Source organism: Saccopteryx bilineata, chromosome 5 (genome assembly GCF_036850765.1).
Source record: "Saccopteryx bilineata isolate mSacBil1 chromosome 5, mSacBil1_pri_phased_curated, whole genome shotgun sequence".
NCBI classification, from domain to species: domain Eukaryota; kingdom Metazoa; phylum Chordata; class Mammalia; order Chiroptera; family Emballonuridae; genus Saccopteryx; species Saccopteryx bilineata.
The window spans coordinates 260,749,478-260,770,087 of record NC_089494.1 but is presented as its reverse complement, the minus strand read 5'-3'; the positions used below and the strand labels follow the sequence as shown (position 1 = coordinate 260,770,087).

General features: G+C 51.7%; 1 protein-coding gene and 1 long non-coding RNA gene across 2 annotated transcripts; one reads left to right on the top strand and one right to left on the bottom strand.

The window, feature by feature from the left end:
• Positions 1-2,897: 2,897 nt before the first annotated feature.
• Positions 2,898-12,474, bottom strand: LOC136306412 (uncharacterized). Its single transcript, XR_010725651.1, has 3 exons — positions 11,758-12,474; positions 11,105-11,252; positions 2,898-3,017 (listed from the first exon to the last, which is right to left on the bottom strand). It is a non-coding gene; the product is annotated as an uncharacterized lncRNA (long non-coding RNA).
• A 144-nt stretch (positions 12,475-12,618) lies between these two features.
• On the top strand, positions 12,619-18,274 carry TMEM128 (transmembrane protein 128). The gene is made up of 5 exons (XM_066232643.1): positions 12,619-12,742; positions 14,182-14,323; positions 14,598-14,756; positions 16,034-16,142; positions 17,332-18,274. Exons 1-4 carry the CDS (start codon positions 12,646-12,648, stop codon positions 16,131-16,133), a joined length of 498 nt encoding a protein of 165 aa, XP_066088740.1. The 5' UTR covers positions 12,619-12,645; the 3' UTR covers positions 16,134-16,142; positions 17,332-18,274.
• Positions 18,275-20,610: the final 2,336 nt, after the last annotated feature.

The window sequence follows — 20,610 nt, the reverse complement described above, 5'->3', positions numbered from 1 at the left end:
AGTGAAGCCGGACCCAGGTCACATCATCAGGGACAATAGTGGAGCCAGAGGCCAGGCCAGGACGTGCTGGTCCAGCTCCAGGGAGCAGAGGTGGCCCCGTCCCTGTGCACAGAGGGCTGCGGAGCCCTCCCCAAGTCACGCTGATGTCCAGCACCTTAGTTCTGTAAGATTTCTGTTGATTTGATTTTTATGTCAATTTCACTGTGGCACATTTAAGACCAAGTCTGGCTATTGTGACAATTAAACATATTGATCACTCCGTAGGTGTATAAATGTGAAACCTCACTACGTTGTACACCTGAACTAATATAATGCACGTCAACTGTAACTAAAAAAGAGCTTATGTTCCGGAACAGAAATTAGACATGGGAAAAACAAAATTAAACCATATACTTAAACTGTGACAGGGTCCCCATTTCTGTATCTGTCAGTCCTTCCCTGGGTTCTCAAGGGGGGGACTTTGTTAGGGCTCCTGCCAGGCGGTGCAGGAGGAGGCGGTTTCTCAGTCCCCTGGGGGTCCGAGGACGAGAAGCAAGACTGGCGATTCTGAAGGGCCTCTAACGGGCTGTCACGGGAGCTGCTGTGGTGGTGGGAGGAGCTGTGCCCACTGCCCCTGTGGGCGTGGCTGTGAAGCAGGACACCCAGCCACCCCCTCTCCCCTGGGTCCTTGCACGGGGACTGCCCTTTGGCCCAGGCAGCTGCCTGCCTGACTTGGACACAGCATACCACACTGGAGCCCAGGGCCTTGGAAACCAACGGATGATATTCGTGTCAGGCTTTACAACCTCATCTTGTCTAAGTTGAACGGAAGACTGAATTCTACCGGGTTCTGCCTGTCCCCATGCAGGTCCGATGGTACCCCACTTGGCAACCGCACACCTGCCAGGGGCACACTTGACACACAGGGCTTCTTATATGATCCCTTCCTGGCACTCCCGGCATTTGTCGGCACCCTGGCACGTTCGGTGATGCTGCTTCCAAGGGGATTGGGAGGGTGGGCTTGCCCTCCCAAAGATGAAGACGAGTGACCACGACGGGCTGGAGTGTCAGGCACACCGGGCATCTTTCAGTCTGATGAGGCTGCCGGGCTCAGAACGGGGAGGCCAAGCAGGAGCAAGCCGGGCCACCTTCCCTCTGCCCGCTACCACAGCTGGACACGGCTGAGGGCAGAAGGGCGTGTCTATGGAGCAAGTTTAAGAACTGCAGAATCGTTCCTTCCCAGGACACTGCCTCAGGCGGGTGCGGTGGTCTGTCCTGAGGGGAAGCAGTGACCTCAGGCGGGTGCGGTGGCCTGTCCTGAGGGGAAGCAGTGACCTCAGGCGGGTGCGGTGGCCTGTCCTGGGGGGAAGCAGTGACCTCAGGTGGGTGCGGTGGCCTGTCCTGGGGGGAAGCAGTGACCTCAGGCGGGTGTGGTGGCTTCCTACCGCGGGGAAGCAGTGACCTCAGGCAGGTGCAGTGGCTTCCTCCCGCGGGGAAGCAGTGACCTCAGGCGGGTGCGGTGGCTTCCTACCGCGGGGAAGCAGTGACCTCAGGCGGGTGCGGTGGCTTCCTACCGCGGGGAAGCAGTGACCTCAGGCGGGTGCGGTGGCTTCCTACCGCGGGGAAGCAGTGACCTCAGGTGGGTGCGGTGGCTTCCTACCGCGGGGAAGCAGTGACCTCAGGCGGGTGCGGTGGCTTCCTACCGCGGGGAAGCAGTGACCTCAGGCGGGTGCGGTGGCTTCCTACCGCGGGGAAGCAGTGACCTCAGGCGGGTGCGGTGGCTTCCTACCGCGGGGAAGCAGTGACCTCAGGTGGGTGCGGTGGCCTGTCCTGAGGGGAAGCAGTGACCTCAGGCGGGTGCGGTGGCCTGTCCTGGGGGGAAGCAGTGACCTCAGGCGGGTGCGGTGGCCTGTCCTGGGGGGAAGCAGTGACCTCAGGCGGGTGCGGTGGCCTGTCCTGAGGGGAAGCAGTGACCTCAGGCGGGTGCGGTGGCCTGTCCTGAGGGGAAGCAGTGACCTCAGGCGGGTGCGGTGGCCTGTCCTGGGGGGAAGCAGTGACCTCAGGCGGGTGCGGTGGCTTCCTACCGCGGGGAAGCAGTGACCTCAGGTGGGTGCGGTGGCCTGTCCTGAGGGGAAGCAGTGACCTCAGGCGGGTGCGGTGGCTTCCTACCGCGGGGAAGCAGTGACCTCAGGCGGGTGCGGTGGCTTCCTACCGCGGGGAAGCAGTGACCTCAGGCGGGTGCGGTGGCTTCCTACCGCGGGGGAAGCAGTGACCTCAGGCGGGTGCGGTGGCTTGCTCCCACAGGGAAGCACAGTGACCTCAGGCGGGTGCGGTGGCTTGCTCCCACAGGGAAGCACAGTGACCTCAGGCGGGTGCGGTGGCTTGCTCCCACAGGGAAGCACAGTGACCTCAGGCGGGTGCGGTGGCTTGCTCCCACAGGGAAGCACAGTGACCTCAGGCGGGTGCGGTGGCTTGCTCCCACAGGGAAGCAGTGACCTCAGGCGGGTGCGGTGGCTTGCTCCCACAGGGAAGCACAGTGACCTCAGGCGGGTGCAGTGGCTTGCTCCCACAGGGAAGCACAGTGACCTCAGGCGGGTGCGGTGGCTTGCTCCCACAGGGAAGCAGTGACCTCAGGCGGGTGCGGTGGCTTGCTCCCACAGGGAAGCACAGTGACCTCAGGCGGGTGCAGTGGCTTGCTCCCACAGGGAAGCACAGTGACCTTTCTGAGAGGCTCTCAAGGACCCTCTTCCTCAGTCTGTTCAGCCCCCTCATAGTGTGGTTATGAAAAAAAGCTAATTGTAAAAGTCAAGATTAATAGCATTTTTTTTTTTAATTCAGTGAGAGGAGGGGAGGCAGAGAGACAGACTCCTGCTTGCGCCCCAACCGGGATCCACCCGGCATGCCCACTAGAGGCTGATGCTCTGCCCATCTGGGGTGTTGTTCCATTGTTCATCAACTGAGCTCTTCTTAGCACCTGAGGTGGAGGCCATGGTGCCATCCTCAGCTCCTGGGGTCAACTTGCTCCAATGGAGCCATAGCTGCAGGAGGGGAAGAAAGAAAGAGAGAGAGAGAGAAGTGAGAGGAGGAGGGATGGAGAAGCACATGGTCACTCCTCCTGTGTGCCCCGACTGGAATCAAACCGGGAATATCCACACACCAGGCTGATGCTCTACCACTGAGCCAACTGGCCAGGGCCCATTTTGTAGGTTTTTATGAATCTCTCTGGAAAACTCTCATCCTGAACATGTCGTTTTTCTGTGAAAGTGAACACTTGAGCTGACCAGGTCCTATAAAGACAGTTTCCCTTGATAATCTCACTAGCCTGTAATGGCCACTCTTTTCCAAAGTAGACTTCTAGGAATTGGAGGTGGGGTCAGGAGGAAGAAACAGTCTTTCATGGACTGTATTTTAGGTAACGCGTTTGCAGTTGAATAAAGAAAGCTTCAAGCGCAGTGGTTTTATTCAATTCCTCTCCATTAGTGAAAGCTGTTGATAGTATCATCTTAGCTCTCTACTGCACCATTGAAAACTGACCCCCCTAGCTTTGTGTTTTGTCTCAATTGTGAACCTGGACCCCAGCATAAAGCAGAAGATTGTATATTGTTGGCTTTACCAGGACACAGGACCAGGACGCCACAGCGCTCCCTCCCTGGGGGGAACTGGGGATGGATGACTATGCTCCTCTGAGCTAAGAGCCACAGTGTACTCTGTGCATGTATGTATCAGAGCCTGCGGGGCCTGGGTCCCAGCCACAGTGTACTCTGTGCATGTATGTATCAGAGCCTGCGGGGCCTGGGTCTCAGCCACAGTGTACTCTGTGCATGTATGTATCAGAGCCTGCGGGGCCTGGGTCTCAGCCACAGTGTACTCTGTGCATGTATGTATCAGAGCCTGCGGGGCCTGGGTCCCAGCCACAGTGTACTCTGTGCATGTATGTATCAGAGCCTGCGGGGCCTGGGTCTCAGCCACAGTGTACTCTGTGCATGTATGTATCAGAGCCTGCGGGGCCTGGGTCTCAGCCACAGTGTACTCTGTGCATGTATGTATCAGAGCCTGCGGGGCCTGGGTCCCAGCCACAGTGTACTCTGTGCATGTATGTATCAGAGCCTGCGGGGCCTGGGTCCCAGCCACAGTGTACTCTGTGCATGTATGTATCAGAGCCTGCGGGGCCTGGGTCCCAGCCACAGTGTACTCTGTGCATGTATGTATCAGAGCCTGCGGGGCCTGGGTCCCAGCCACAGTGTACTCTGTGCATGTATGTATCAGAGCCTGCGGGGCCTGGGTCCCAGCCACAGTGTACTCTGTGCATGTATGTATCAGAGCCTGCGGGGCCTGGGTCTCAGCCACAGTGTACTCTGTGCATGTATGTATCAGAGCCTGCGGGGCCTGGGTCCCAGCCACAGTGTACTCTGTGCATGTATGTATCAGAGCCTGCGGGGCCTGGGTCCCAGCCACAGTGTACTCTGTGCATGTATGTATCAGAGCCTGCGGGGCCTGGGTCCCAGCCACAGTGTACTCTGTGCATGTATGTATCAGAGCCTGCGGGGCCTGGGTCCCAGCCACAGTGTACTCTGTGCATGTATGTATCAGAGCCTGCGGGGCCTGGGTCTCAGCCACAGTGTACTCTGTGCATGTATGTATCAGAGCCTGCGGGGCCTGGGTCTCAGCCACAGTGTACTCTGTGCATGTATGTATCAGAGCCTGCGGGGCCTGGGTCCCAGCCACAGTGTACTCTGTGCATGTATGTATCAGAGCCTGCGGGGCCTGGGTCCCAGCCACAGTGTACTCTGTGCATGTATGTATCAGAGCCTGCGGGGCCTGGGTCCCAGCCACAGTGTACTCTGTGCATGTATGTATCAGAGCCTGCGGGGCCTGGGTCCCAGCCACAGTGTACTCTGTGCATGTATGTATCAGAGCCTGCGGGGCCTGGGTCTCAGCCACAGTGTACTCTGTGCATGTATGTATCAGAGCCTGCGGGGCCTGGGTCCCAGCCACAGTGTACTCTGTGCATGTATGTATCAGAGCCTGCGGGGCCTGGGTCCCAGCCACAGTGTACTCTGTGCATGTATGTATCAGAGCCTGCGGGGCCTGGGTCTCAGCCACAGTGTACTCTGTGCATGTATGTATCAGAGCCTGCGGGGCCTGGGTCCCAGCCACAGTGTACTCTGTGCATGTATGTATCAGAGCCTGCGGGGCCTGGGTCTCAGCCCACAGTGTACTCTGTGCATGTATGTATCAGAGCCTGCGGGGCCTGGGTCTCAGCCACAGTGTACTCTGTGCATGTATGTATCAGAGCCTGCGGGGCCTGGGTCTCAGCCACAGTGTACTCTGTGCATGTATGTATCAGAGCCTGCGGGGCCTGGGTCCCAGCCACAGTGTACTCTGTGCATGTATGTATCAGAGCCTGCGGGGCCTGGGTCCCAGCCACAGTGTACTCTGTGCATGTATGTATCAGAGCCTGCGGGGCCTGGGTCTCAGCCACAGTGTACTCTGTGCGTGTATGTATCAGAGCCTGCGGGGCCTGGGTCTCAGCCTACAGTCGGCCTTTCTCTCTGTTCCCGTCACGAAATGCCTGCCATCAGCTTCTCAGTGCCTTAGTGAGCGGAGGAGAGCACGGTCTGTTTCTCACTGAAGTGTCACTTTATATTGAGTCCTGAAGCACACATGGGTGAGAGGTCGGTTCTGTGGTCGGTGGTCATCCGCGGCCCAGTGGGCTGGACGTGGCAGGAGGGTGCACACGTGAGTTATATTGAGTCCTGAAGCACACATGGGTGAGAGGTCGGTTCGGTGGTCAGTTGTCACCCGCGGCCCAGTGGGCTGGACGTGGCAGGAGGGTGCACACATGAGAAAGCCCGCCCCCTCCGGCAGAGGAGGCACTGACGAGAGGCACGCCCGGGGCTCGCTCAGTCTGTCGGGACGGGGTCTTGCACGCATTGGCTCTTCCTCTTTACAAACACGTTTGGACCTGAACCCTCCAGCTCCCTTGCTGCCCGCAACTCTTCAGTTTTACCCTCTTGTCCTTGAAACTGCAGCGAGAAGAGCGGCCCCTTCGAGGGCACAGGCCTGCGCAGCTGCTTTGCTACGGGATCTGGGAAACCTTCCGTTGACTCCCTTTGATATTTGTGATGAAGCTGCCCCTTGGACAGTCTCGATTGTCATCGCTGGGTAAATACATGTTTGTCAGAGCTGGGAGGTCAGGCAGCGCTCGGAAGGTGAGCCTTTGTTCCGTCACAGAGCGGGTACTGTGGGCTGCAGAAATCCTGCCTTCGCTGCCTGGCCGCCTGACGACCCCAGGGTGACCGATGTCGGGCGCTGGTGGCAGGCCGTAGATTGGATTTCTCCGTTCAGATCAAAGGCAGGTGAAGACTCGGTTCTCCTGGGCGGTTTCCAACAGCACTGCTCTTGGGATCTGCCAGCAAGTTTGCACGGGGCGCTAACGGGAGCCTGAGAGGACAGCCCTGCTCCGACCAAGCGTGTCCGGATGGGGGCATTTTATAGCCGAAAAGAAAACAGCACTCTTCTCTAGGTTTCCAAAAAATAGTTAAGGTAACAGAATCTTCTCAACATTAAGGGGTTTCTGCATAACATTTCTTAAACCTCTGGGCACTTGTTACAATTCTAACTTAGATGCTATGAGACTTCGCCTCAACTTTCAGAGCACCGGGTTATTTTTCCGCTTAAGTTATCCACATTTCTTGATGTTCCACAAAAGTGCCTGGATCTCCACCATTTGAATAAGTTTGAGAATCAGGGGTCTGTACGGAGAGCCAGCGGTCCCAAACATTGTCACGACTGCAGTCACTGTGTCTGGAGGGTTCTCTGTGCCGGTGCCGGGGAGTCCCTGATGTCAGCTGTTCCTGCTTCACAGCCTGACCCTGGCTCACAGCGTGGCCGCCCCTGCTCTCCTCTGCCTGTGTTGAGAGGCAGGTGTTTTCTCCGCCCACTTTGCTTTTTTTAACTGGAGGGCACAGAGGTTCCTCGGCATTGTTTGTGGTATTGGGAATGATGTCCAAGGGGGGTGAGTCCAGATGACCCCCTGCGCGCAGAAATTACCCTCCAGTCTGACCGGTGATGCCTCAACTCTCCTAACATTGGCAGGGAGTTCCCCCTGGGCTGTTTATAATGTGTGTGTTTGCATGGTTAGGACTGTGAGTTTTCAGAACACTCAGATGAGCGGTGTGTTCAGTCTTTCAAGAAGAACACACAGATTCTTGCTGGCACAGAAGCAGCCCCATTTGCATTCCTGCACTGTCGTCTGCCATGCCAAGCCCTCAAGCTAAGGACAGCAAATAGGCTTATCTGACCTTTCAACTCCAGTCATTTGGTGATGATTTTCTAGTGTCCTTCAGGATTTAGAGGCCCCGCTCCTGCTCTTAGGAAGAGGCAGAAGTGCTGTGATCGATTAGCAATGTCTGCATGGATCTGCGTGGGGAAGGGGCAAACAAGGGGCTGCCAAGTCACCACCTGTTCCCTTCCCAGCTTCCAGACCAGCTGGTGTTCCTGCAGCACAGAGCCAGCATTCAGCAAGGACAGCCCCGGCACTCTGCTCTTATCTGGTGTCAGTCCTGAGACGTCTGCACAGTCAGAGGCGGCTCAGCATGGCCCTCGGAGGTCAGGCCCCGACGCCACGCCTGCCGGGGCTCAGATCCTGTCTCCACTTCACTCGCTGTGAGACGATGGGCCGTGACCCGCGTGACGGCAAACCTCTAAAATCCCCCCAAACTAGATACTGACTCAGCAATTAAACTACCGAACAGTTCGTTTAGTCACCTACATTGCGGGAATAAATTAAAGCTTCCTCATATCGCATAATACAAGAGCTGGTGCCTCAGTCTTCTCATGTATGAAATAAAACGGGGATCACAAAGTCACTACCTTGCGTGGTGCTTAGAAGGATTACATAGTCGGTACACGTCAGGTGCTCCACAAATGGCCATCATCATCCCCAGTCCCCGCTGTGCCACAGCTTGAGCTCTTCCTCCAGGCACCAGCCTCCCCTCAAGGCTGTGCTCTGACCTGCCACTGCTGCACAGGCACTGACCACGTGCCACTCCTGAGCTGCCGCTGCTGCACGGGCACTGACCACGTGCCACTCCTGAGCTGCCGCTGCTCCACAGGCACTGACCACGTGCCACTCCTGAGCTGCCGCTGCTCCACGGGCACTGACCACGTGCCACTCCTGAGCTGCCGCTGCTCCACGGGCACTGACCACGTGCCACTCCTGAGCTGCCGCTGCTCCACGGGCACTGGCCACGTGCCACTCCTGAGCTGCCTCCTCCACCGCCTGGATGCCACCTCCCCCAAAACAACAACAACCGTTCCCTCCTACAGAGTACTTCCTGTACATCAGGCACAGGGCCGAGTACACGCCATACCTTTCAACGGCTCTAGAAGAATACTATTGTATCCATTTCATGGATAGGAAGGTGCAGAGAGCCTACGCGATGTGCCCCAGGTCACGTAACAAGGTGATATTTACTATGTGGTGTTCCCCACATGACATATACTAACACTGGGTGCTTTCTACCCGGCAGGACTTCCCACTTAGACCCCCTGTGGCAAGCGCACACAGAGTCTCTCTCCATCAGAGGCTATGAGAAGTGAAGAGAGACCAAACAAAACATAGTCACGAACGAGATCAAAATTAAAGGTGAATAGGCCTGACCAGGTGATGGCGCACAGTGGATAGAGCGTCCGACTGGGACGCAGAGGACCTAGGTTTGAGACCCCATGGTCACTGGCTTGAGCGCGGGCTCATCTGGCTTGAGTGTGGGATCATAGACATGATCCCATGGTCGCTGGCTCAAGCACGAGGTCACTTGCTCTGCTATAACCTCCCCCCACCCCTGTTCAATGCACATATGATAAAGCAATCAGTGAATAACTAAGGTGTCACAATGAAGAATTGATGCTCCTCATTTCTCTCCCTTCCTGTCTGTCCTTATCTGTCCCCCTCTCTCTCTCTGTCACATATACACACACACACACACACACACACACACACACACACACACACACAGGTGAACAGTAAATTGGAAAAAACATAATTGCCACAGATCTAATATTCAACAATATCCCTGATCTATAAAAATAAGTGAAGAACAAAAACCTCAAAAGGAAAATGATGTACCAATAACTAATTAGTATGTTAATAAAGCCTGTTAAGAGAAGAAAGAAAGGTAAAACAGCAGATCCTCTTCCAACTCCTCAATTACGAATTGGGAAAAATGTACCAAAATGATGGAGCCAGTTTGTTGGTGCACATGTTGTGGTTTCTCCTGCCCCCTGGTGGAGGGAATGTGAAGTGGAACAATGCACTCCAGCTGTTTTGAAAAGATGGGTCAAAACCTTTTAAAATGTTCAGGTCTTTTCAGCTAGCAATTCCAAGTCGACAGCTTTTGTCAGGGAAGGAGAGCCATGTAGAAAGAGACACATACCTCGCTGTATTATTTATACAAAGAGTTTTTAAAAACTGTCTTTCTTCTTAGAATGAAGGGCGCTACATTAACGTTCACGAGCGCTGTCCGCTCGGCAGGGGCCTTTCTAAGGGCTTTATACGGATGAACTGGCTTCTGCAGGTGCTCCCAGTCCGCCTGGCTGGGGACTACTGGGGCAGCTTCGGGGCACAACGAGGGAACAGGGCTGCATGCTCCGGTCTGGCCTCAGGCTTGCAAGTCAGAAAACAACTCAAATTAGCGTTAATTTGAAAAAAGAGAATTTTGTTTTTCTTTTTGCTGAGGAATCTGGGCAGTTGCAACACTGAGTAATAACAACAGTTAAGACTGAGGGCTTTCCGTGGGCCCAGCACCGGTCTAAGCACTTTGCACGGGTTAGTACTTTCAATTTCCACCTAATCTATAAGGTGGGTACCGTTCTTCACCCCGCTTTGCAAGTGAGGAAACTAGGACAAGAGAGAGAGGGTAGGTGGCCTTCCAAGGCTGTAATGGCCAGTGGTGACAGAACCAGTCATGACAGCCAGCTGCAGCCGGCTCCAGAGTGCACGAGGCTCACTAGGGCCCGGCTGGACCCAGGAGGTGAGGCACCACTGCCTGGACCCCCTGGCTGGGTTTGCATCTCCCAGCTTCCTTCCTGGGTGCACTCCTTCCATGTGTCTCCGTGGTGGCAGCCCCAAGGCCACCCAGCCCACAGCCCACACACCCGCAGCAGCCCCTGCCTCTGTCCCGAGGGCTGAGAGATCTGCGTCGGGCCACGGGCCCTCTCCCAGCCTCCCGGGAGCTCGGCAGGGCCACTGCGGAAAGCGGGCAAAGGGCTTTCTCGGAGGGAGAGATGCCGGCAGACATGTGTGGCCACACTGAAGGCCGGGCGATGGGGCTCCCGCTACGTGTCAGGTGTTCGCACGGCACTGGGGAGCTCAGACGTGGTGGCTGCCCCCACCAGCTAGGGGGAGAACGGGCCAAAGGGAAACTGTAACAGAGTAACCGCAGCCCGCGAAGGGAACAGCCGATGAAGAGTGTGCAGGAGCCTGGCCGGGAAGGCCCGGCAGCCCAGGGTGGCGGTAAAGAGCAGGAACTCCCGCCTGTTGGACGCATACTACGTGCCAGGCGCTACGCTGAGCAACTGGCATCCGTTTACCCTCACTCTGGTACCTGCAGTGTCACGGACGAGGACACAGACACTCAGGATAATGAAGTAACCTGCCCAAGACCCACAGTGACAGAGCCAGAGCTCAAGTCTATAAACACCTTGTACTTATCCGTACTGCTGTCAGGGGAGGCCGGCAAAGGTCACAAATTCATGTTTTCCCAACAAGCAATCCACACCGGAAATAAGAGTTTCTCGGTTGGCAGCGCGCTGATACCACGTGTTTGTCGTGAAGGCGCACAACGCACACATTTAAAAACTTATTTAATGGGCCCCCACAAGGCAGACGTGCTTGTTATATATTGCATTTTTTTCAACCTGCTTTTACGTATCACCAATCGTGAGTGGTGCTGTTTAATGTGTCCCCAGGGGGAAAAACTGGAAGGGTTTCAGAGCCAAACACAAAGGCCCCAAAACCTCCGAAGGGGAAACCAGATCGGACTTGCACATACTACATATGGAAACCCTGGAACTGCTGCCAGGCTCTGGGAATATCCAGTTACCAGGGAGACCCAGCACTGACCTTTCTGCAAGGAGACATCCACAGAAGACTACTTGATAGGAGGAGTTCACTTCCTGTGACCGGGGCTTCTAACCTCGTACAAGAGAGAAGAAAGGAGGGAAAAGACCCCAGTTGGCTTTGAAGAGATGAATCCTGATTCTTTAGGAGCCTGAAAAGAAACAAAACAAGAGGAGGTATTGTGTAGGAAGGTCATACGATCCACTCAGCTGTTCGATCCTTTGCTCTAATAGGTTTGCTAAACAGGCAGAAGAAATGACAGAAATAAACCATTAGAAACTTGACATTCTTATTACATTTCTTCAGTGAAATACCCACGACATGTAGAAGATATGAAAGAGTGCCAACTGACTGGTTTAAATGTTACTTCCTGGGTAGCGAGTGTTCTGGGCTACCCACCCCTGTTATGACACACCTCAAGCCACTCTCCCTGTTCCCCACACCTCCCAGCAGAATACAGTGCCCTTTATTCAGTACTCGCATAATGCTACATACAGTGTTTCTATTATGGCATTGCATTGAAATCATCTCCTCACTAGGTGCAAACCTACTTGTGTCCTCAGCATTTTAGTAGACGCAGCGGCTCAGAAAATGTTTGTTGGCTTAATGAAATGCTTCCATGTATATGTGAACACTGCAATATGACAGTCCAGTACCTCTCTGTGGCCATCTTTGGTCCAGGAGCTCCTCAAGTGCAACATCACGTCTTATTTATCTTTCTCTCCACTGCCCGGCAGGGCGCCTAACAGTTCTTAGCCAACAGTAGGTGCTCAGTAAACGTCTGCGTGGCTAAGCACATTCAACACAGGACACGGAGGAAGCAGGCAGGAGAGTAATAGGTAGGATGTTTGCAATAGAAAATCTTGTGAATTAGTGACACAAGTCTTTTCCGGCTTATAAGAATGAGTGCTGGAAGATGGCAGTTTTCCGGGAAAAGTATCCATTTTATCCACATTCCCAGCTGGTGAAATTTCTCATTAGTTGAAAAAAGGGGGTTAACACGAACCACATAACAGGTGCTTCGCCCTTCAACCTCACAGCACACCTAGGAGGCAGGTACAGTCCCCGGGGTGCAGAAGGGGAAAGAGGCCCAGAGAGGTTTACTTCTTGCCCGAGCCCACCCAAGTGGTCGATGGTCGATAGCTCGGAGCCCCCCCTCCCCCCTCGCGAAGGCTGCTTTCGACCCTTTCAAGGTCTCGCTGGGCGAAGCTGGGGGCTGGGAGGGGAGGCCTGCACGAGGAACTTCGCCCTCTTTGGGCACCTGGGAGGCAAGGACAGCTCTGGAGGCGGCACAGCCACCCACGCGGCGCCCGCGGGAAGAAAGTGGGATATTCTCAGCCATGAGAGGCTGAGCATTTTAAATTCAACTCATTTCGCGGACTTCGGCGCGCAAATTACGAAGGCAACTGCGCCCTTAGAGTCTCGCCAATTAAAACCACGAAGACCAGTCTCCACCCCTCGCCTGAAGAGGCCCCCTCCACGGACAACGGAAGTTCCGGTGTGGATACGACGTCACTTCCGTCGCGTTTCCTAGGCGCACCAAGATGGACGCTCTGCGGGCTCGGGAGCAGCTCCGGCGGCGATACCTGTTCTCGCCCGACGCCGAGGCCTCGCTGGACCGGGAAGGCTACGCCCGGCCGGGTGAGGCGCTCTTGCGGGCCCGCTCCGAGCCGCGCCGAGGTTCCTGGGGCCGCGGCGCCCGGAAACGGCCGGCCTTGCGGCCTCCCGCAGCCCTGCCCAGTCGGGAGGGACCGGGTTCTGTTTCTCAGGGTTGACCAGTCGTTTGCAAATCGGGTAGAGAGTGTCATAAAAAGATCCGTAGAGATCCGTAGCCCTGCGCATCTTCATCTCAGGCTGCGCTTCAGGACTCCCAGGGATGCTGGTCAAACACCGGTTGGGTAATATCCGTGCAAAAAACCCGTCGGTTCTATTTCTAAGCATCGAACAGACACCCTCCTATGGACCCACGAGGCCGCGTGCGCCCCGTGTTTTCAACTGCAGCATTGCTTGCGACAGCGAACGACGGCGACTGATTGCCCGTCAGCAGGGAGTTGGTGAAAGACACCCAGGCACTTACCTGCCTGCCAGTGTGGATGCTTTTCAAAGGGAGGCACGGAACAGTGTATGGCACGCTACCATTGGGGTGCAGACGGTGTCACGTGCGGTGTGCGTTTTCCGGTAGATGCCAGGAGTATAGGAGAATGCAGTAGAAGGCGATGTTGGTGGTGGTTGCTCCTGGGCAGGGGAGCTGGAAGAGATGGATACATTTTAGACCTTTTTCCCCCCTGTTTGTTGTAAGCCATTTGCATTTATTACCTTTTTAATAATTAACACAGAAAATGTCATGCCCTGGCATCCTGGTTTAGACATTTTGAGGGTATTCTCTCCCGGGATGTGTGTTATGAATGAACAAGCGTTTTAGGAACTCTAAGTGTGTACCAGTGGTTTTCACATGAACTAAGAGGGGCCATGTCAATCACCTGGGGAACTTGTTGGCAAGAACTCATTTGACCCAACCCCAGCCACTTGTTCTTTCAGATTGGGTTCCAGATAGAATAAATTTTGACTTGTTGTCCCCTGTCTTAGTACTGTGCTGGGTCTAGACCCAGTGTGCCCCTTCCACTTTAGAGCTGCCTTAAAAGTTTGTGTTTGTTTAAAATGAATAGTTAACAAGTAGTATTTTTGGAAAATTACAAGTCTATTTTGTGCTCTTAACATTTGCCTTTCCTTAGTAGCACCAATTACTTTCCTAGATGAAATATGAAACAATATTTAAAATTCTTATACTACCGGATGTTGTCATTCTTTCTGAAAGACTGAGTATGTAAATTTGATTTCAGAATTCATGCAGAGGAAAATAGTTGACTATTTTGATCATGCTCTATATTGACCTCATAGTAATCGTTTCTGCAGCTATAAACCTGTTTTGGGAATTTTACGCAAGAAATTTGTGCTATGCTGGGAGAGAATCTTGTTCTCAGAAAGTTCTAGGATACATTCTTTTATTTGGCTTAAAAGAGGTTAATTTTCCCCATGAAGTTAATGGTAATTTAATAAGTTGAAATCTTCCTTACATCTAGGAGCCTCTGCGGCCGTTGAGAAAAAGCAGAAACCTCTTCCAAGATTTAATATCCATTCTGGATTCTGGATATTGGCATCCATTGTTGTGACCTATTACGTTGATTTCTTTAAAACTATTAAAGAAAACTTTCACACTAGTAGGTGAGAAGTCTTTACTGGTAGCTAAGTTAAACACCTTGGTCTTATTTTTCATATTTTGTCAGTTGAATTCTTCTAATGGCTCATAGGCTCATCCTTTCTCGCCTGATCTTCCAACAGATCGAGGCTTTCTGAAATCTGGGTGAAGATATTGTGGGTCCCTCTGTGTTTCTCTTCTGGTTAATGTTCTCATAGAAATAGATTTTTAGGCTGTCAATCAAAACTTGTAAGATATTTGCTAAGTGCCGTCAACCCTGACATCATTTTGTCTCTACAGTTGGTTTTTCTTAGGCGGTGCCTTGCTGCTGGTCAGCTTGTCCATTGCACTTTACTGCATTCTCTACCTGGAATGGTACCGTGGCATTGAAGATTATGACGTCAAGTACCCAACCTTGATACCCATTACAACCGCTGCTTTTATTGTAGCGGGAATTTGGTAAGTTAACTTCGAAATGACTGACAGGAATAAACGTTTTGTTGGTCAGGTACTGGTGTACACGGTACAAATTTCAAAGGAAACAGAGGAATAATGGGAAAATAGTGTCCCTGTCATTTCTAGTCTCTGGTTCCCTTGTCAGTAATATCTTTATGTATTCAGTTATTTAAAACACAAATGATGACATGCTATGTATATTCTGCAGTTTGCTTTTTAAGTCGTTTTTACAATGAAGTATGATACATACAGAAAACGTAAGAAAATGAGATTGTACCATCTTGGGGAAATTTAGCAGCAAATTATAAATAGTAGTTTTTTTTATTTGTGTTTCTAACAAAAATTGCTTCTGACCACCTTTTTACCTCTTAGTTGGATAGTGCGCGAGGCGGGAAGAGCGGGCGTAGCCGTTTTAGTTCACGTTCCGTTGCTGATAGTGACTGCCCTGTATTAAGCCACGCCAGCTCTCATTAAGAGACCTTTACTCATTCTAGTTACAAATACTTTCTGTGAAGATTGCGATATTTCCCATATTCATTAAATCATATCTCTGAGGGAGGAAAAGCATTGCTGTACACACACACACACACACACACACACGTATATACAAATATTGACCGACTTATGACCTATGCAACTTATGACCATTCAACTTTACGACCACAATCTGCCACGACTGCTCTGTGTCAGGCAGCGCAAGTGTTGCCCAGCTGGGCGTACGACAGTGCGGACCAGCTTCCGGCAGCACTACCATCTCTGCATGCACCATTTCAACTGTTATCCCAGACTGTACAGCAATTTGTGTTTTGTGTCTTGGATATTTTTCATCAAACCCCTCCCAAGATGTCTACCAAGAGGAAATTGTCTTTGCAAATATTAAACCAGTTGTACTGATAATGCAGTGTTTTACTTAAACCTGACGAATGTAAAAATAAGAAACAAAATGGCGTAGAGATGATACAAACGGCATAAAATGAACAAAGAAGATTATGATATGTAACAATAATGAAAGAATTATGATAAATATGACTTAGAGATTTTTATAACATCATTTCACAGTACTGTACATATAGCCTACTCAACTTATGACCAAATCGTGTTATGACCAGTCTGTCGGAGCCAATCGTGGTCGTAAGTCGAGCACTAGCTGTCTATAATGTTGCGGCTGAATGAACTTCCCCGGACAGGGTAACACGTGAGCTCTTCAGGTCTGGCGTCCACAGTGGAACGTGTCTGCGGATTGTAGCTGCAGTGTCAGCCCTGTCTTCTTTTCCTTTCAGCTTCAACGTTGCTCTGTGGCCCGTGTGGTCATTTTTCACTCCGCTGTTGTTGTTCACCCAGTTTATGGGAGTTGTAATGTTGATCTCACTCCTTGGATGATCGCTAAAGGTAAGATCTGTGGGATGGCCTTGCTAACGATGACCTCATGTGAGAAATGTCTCTCGTGACAGTTTTCAGGTGACGTAGCCGTAACGGGCTTGTTACTTATTTCAGTGGTGTCCACACGAGCTGTTCATCCACTGAACCCAGATAAAAGGGACCGAGACCCCTTCTCTTTTGTAGAACTTAGTTCTGAGTACTTCTCAGAGAAGGCACACTGCCCCTCAAAGATCTCGTGAAGACGGTATTTGCACCTTCCAATATAAATGAGTTCATCCATTAGATCATTTTTTATTGATGTCAACTTATATACCAGTGGACTGTTGGCTATATTGTTCCTAAGGAATGGGAATTTGGGGGAAATGAGCAATTTTATTCAATTGGGGGAAAAATTGTGCCATTTTCTAACTATTCTGGCTGCCTCATAAAAATTTGATGGATGACGCGTGAACCGTTTCCTTCATGTTACTTATAGAATTTCTGCCGCCCACAGACCACTGCGCCCCCCGTCCCCCGGGCTGCTTCTGTACACAGTGGGTCTGCGTGCTGAGTGTGAGACAACGCGTCATTCAGGGCGTGGGTATTGAGAGCGCTCACTGTGTGTAGGGACATGGCGGAAAAGACAGGTGGTCTCTCCCTTCGTGTCCCTGGCAGAACTTGGAGGGTGCCTGCTCCATACATCAGTTTACAGGATGAAAATTAGGCCCAGAGAAGTAACAGTTAATACACTGAATTACTGGGGTGCTAAAAAAAATGGACAATTCTGTTAACAGACAGCATGTTCTCCCTTTGGAGTCCTAAAGGAAAGTCACCGTAACCATGAAAGAGGAAATGGACATAACCTAATGGTCGCCAGGCTGAAAATCATTAGCACATCCATGGCCCACTGTGTGCACAGCCCCACACTGTGCTGTGGAGGGACCATTGGGACACACAGGGCACTCATCATACCTGCTGACATATGTCCCTCGTCTGACCGTGTCTCCTGCTTCTCCCCTTCTAATGCTGTTCAATCTTTGTTCAGCTTTGAGTTTTTATACACAGTTGGGAGCCTTTGAGTTACTGCTGACATTTGTAATTGATAATGGAAAGCCAGACGGTGTCATAGGCTTGTAGATTGAACTGTGCTTGTTAACATTACATCCAACAGCATAGTATGAATGATCTCGCTGGGGTATAACTGCTGGCTTTCTTTCAGGTCTAAGGGTGTGAAGGTGCAAAGAGAACGACTGAACGTCCAGCCAGCTGAAAGCATCCCAAACATGGAGAAGCTTCACTGTATTTTTGCATCTTGAAGGGAATGGCTTTCTAGGGACAATGTCAACTTCATAGATTTGTGGTTGAAATCAGAATAAATTATATTTCATTTGCATATTCTTAAACTCAAGAGATTACTGGATTTTTAAGATTCAATATAGGAATATTCTCTTCGAAATAGAAATAACTAATTTGCATTGTTAATCTGACTCACTGGAGAATGTATTGATGTAAAAATTTATAAAGTTTTATTATAGGGGCATGATGTACTCCCAGTATTGTAGGTGGACTGCTCCCCCCTCGTTAAAGGAGTCACAGTTCGCTGTGTATGACGGCTGGGTGTGTGCACGCACCTTCACACGAGCCAGCGTGAGCAGTTCCTCTGCGGCTCGGTTTTGCATGCTTCTGTTAGGAGAGAGGACCAACTGAACGGGCTCTGCATTCCCGTCACTGTAGCTTTCATCATGATGTAAATTACTGGGTTTTAGCATGTTTAAGAGAGGAGCTTTTTTGTGTGTGTGACAGACAGAGGGACGGACAGACAGGAAGGGAGAGAGATGAGAAGCATCAATTCTTCGTTGCGGCACCTTAGTTGTTCATTGATTGATTTCTCATATGTGCCTTGACTGGGGAGCTACAGCAGCCTGAGTGACCCCTTGTTCAAGCCAGTGACCTTGGGCTCAAATTGGTGAGCCTTGCTCAAACCAGATGAGTCCATGCTCAAGCTGGCAACTTCGGGGTCTCGAACCTGGGTCCTCCGCATCCCAGTCCGACGCTCTATCCACTACACCACCACCTGGTCAGGCTAAGATAGGAACTTTTATTGATTTTCATGTATGTATAATTTTTTCCTTAACATTTAAATAAAATATTTTTATAACTTTCTTGTGCGTTTTGTTAAAAGAAACTTTAGAATAGTTTGTTTCAGCTATTAGTGCTTTGAGTTAACTGTAGAAATAAGTCTTTTTAGAGAAGGCTTCTCAGCTCATCAGAGACATCATGAAGACAGTATTCACTCTGAAATGCAGTTATGTTCACCTTAACCCTAAATATCATTGTGACATCATAAAAAGTACCCGATGTTGACCTTTTCCCCATAAAGAGACTTCCAGAGACGATCGGATTTAGTCACCTTTGTGTCCGGCTCGGGTCACACCCTGCACCTGCCGCTGCCTGACCTTGAGTAGTAGTCTTTCTCCAGCCGTGAGGTGGGAACAAGGTCTGTCTGGTAGGTTGTGGGTAATGGGAATGATGTGCATGAAACACCTATCAGTGCCTGGCACCCAGCAGGTGCTCACTCAGTAAGTAGTAATGGGGAGGGAAAGAGAGCAGACTTGGGGTCAGCAACGGGAGAAGGCAGGCATGGCCAGTGAGCGTGACCCCGCCCAATCTGTGTGTGCATGCGCGTGAGGGGTTGGTAGAGAGTTTCATTTAAAGTAAAGAGCAAGGTCAGCAGAAGTCAGTCAGTGACGTGAGGGTCCCGGGCAAGGTTGAGGCTCCAAACCGCAGCAGTTAGGATTACAGACAGCATTGGTTCAGACCCACTGGAGGTGGGGCCAAAGGTCTCTGTCCCAGTGACAACTCCCACAAATTCTGTGCCTGCCTGTCTGGATAGATTCTGCAAAGGAATTGTCTGTCTTACCTGTCATCTGTGTCTGGATAGATACTGCAAAGGAATAAACCATCCATTCATCCATCCATTTACCTACGGACGTACCAGCCTAGGTCTATCCATCTGCCTATCTTCTTAGAGTAGTTTTAATACTTGGATAAAAATCTAAGGCTGGGATTTTTTGGCTAATACAGTTTAAGATCCAGTTAGCCAGTGCTTACACTGGTCAGCTAGGATGGTACAATAAGATCACCCTGTGACAACATTTTAATAAATGTGTTTATAGCCCTGGCCAGTTGGCTCAGCGGTAGATCGTCGGCCTGGCGTGCAGGAGTCCCAGGTTTGATTCCCGGCCAGGGCACACAGGAGAGGCGCCCATTTGCTTCTCCACCCCTCCCCCTCTCCTTCCTCTCTGTCTCTCTCTTCCCCTCCCGCAGCCAAGGCTCCATTGGAGCAAAGATGGCCCGGGCCCTGGGGATGGCTCTGTGGCCTCTGCCTCAGGCGCTAGAATGACTCTGGACGCAACAGAGCGATGCCCCAGAGGGGCAAAGCATCGCCCCCTGGTGGGCATGCTGGGTGGATCCCGGTCGGCTGCATGCAGGAGTCTGACTGCCTCCCCATTTCCAGCTTCGGAAAAATGAAAAAATAAAATAAAATAAAATAAACAGTATCATGCCCGGTCTCTATTTCTGTTAAGTAACTATAAATACTATGCAGGTTATTTATGGGTCTTTTCCTGTCGTAGCAATTAAATAAATGAAAAGTGTCAGGCAGTACTGCTGTTGCTTCTAAACCAGCCTGTGGGAGGAGCACCCACTCTTAAAGAGGAATGAACACTCAAGTAACAGTTGTGAATCTCATGGAAGGGAGAGAGCAGCAGAGGGCGTGTACTCTAACATCCCTGATTTCAGTCCCAAGTGTCAGCACCAAGTTTTCAACCCAGGTTGCGCACTCACTGCCCAGGCCTGCTGCTTAGAGCTTCGGACTCGGTTGGCGAGCAAGACAGTTTTCTGCCCCGGTGATTCCAGCATGCAGCAGCTGAGACCTCTCATGCTCTAGATGTCTGGGGCAGAGACATCTCTGTGGAAGCTAGAATGTTTAATTTGTCGGGGAATGTAGTGATAAGGGAATCCTGTGTCTTCAAATTTCCCCCTTTAAAAAGGACAGTCATGGAGTAAGGCTCACCCTAATGACCTCTAGTCACTTGCAAAGACCTTATTTCCAAATAAGGAGACATTCATAGGCCCTGGGGGTGAGGACTTCAACATCTTCTGAGGGGGTGGGAACAGTTCATATTTACTGAGCACCTACAGCGTGCTGAGCGCCATGGTTCTGCGTCCTGGACAAGACAGCGGCAGACAGGACAGACGACATCCTCAGAGCTCCCACCACAGTGGGAGAGGCTGGCCTCAGACAGCGCACATTCCAGGTAACGTGCTAAGAAGGGACACAAGGCTGGGTAAGCACCGCGGGGACGATGCGGCACCGAGTCCCACACCCTCACGGGGTGAGGAGGAGACGAGCTCTCCTCGCTCATTCACTTGCCTTGTCACCCGCATTTCTGTGCACCGACTCCGTCCTCTCTCCGGAATGCCCTCTGCTGCCCTG

Excerpts from the sequence above, each read along its gene's own strand:
- TMEM128 (XM_066232643.1), top strand. The coding sequence starts at position 12,646 with ATGGACGCTCTGCGGGCTCGGGAGCAGCTCCGGCGGCGATACCTGTTC. Across the intron at positions 12,743-14,181 it reads GGAAGGCTACGCCCGGCCGG|GAGCCTCTGCGGCCGTTGAG; the intron begins GTGAGGCGCTCT and ends CCTTACATCTAG. Across the intron at positions 14,324-14,597 it reads GAAAACTTTCACACTAGTAG|TTGGTTTTTCTTAGGCGGTG; the intron begins GTGAGAAGTCTT and ends TTGTCTCTACAG.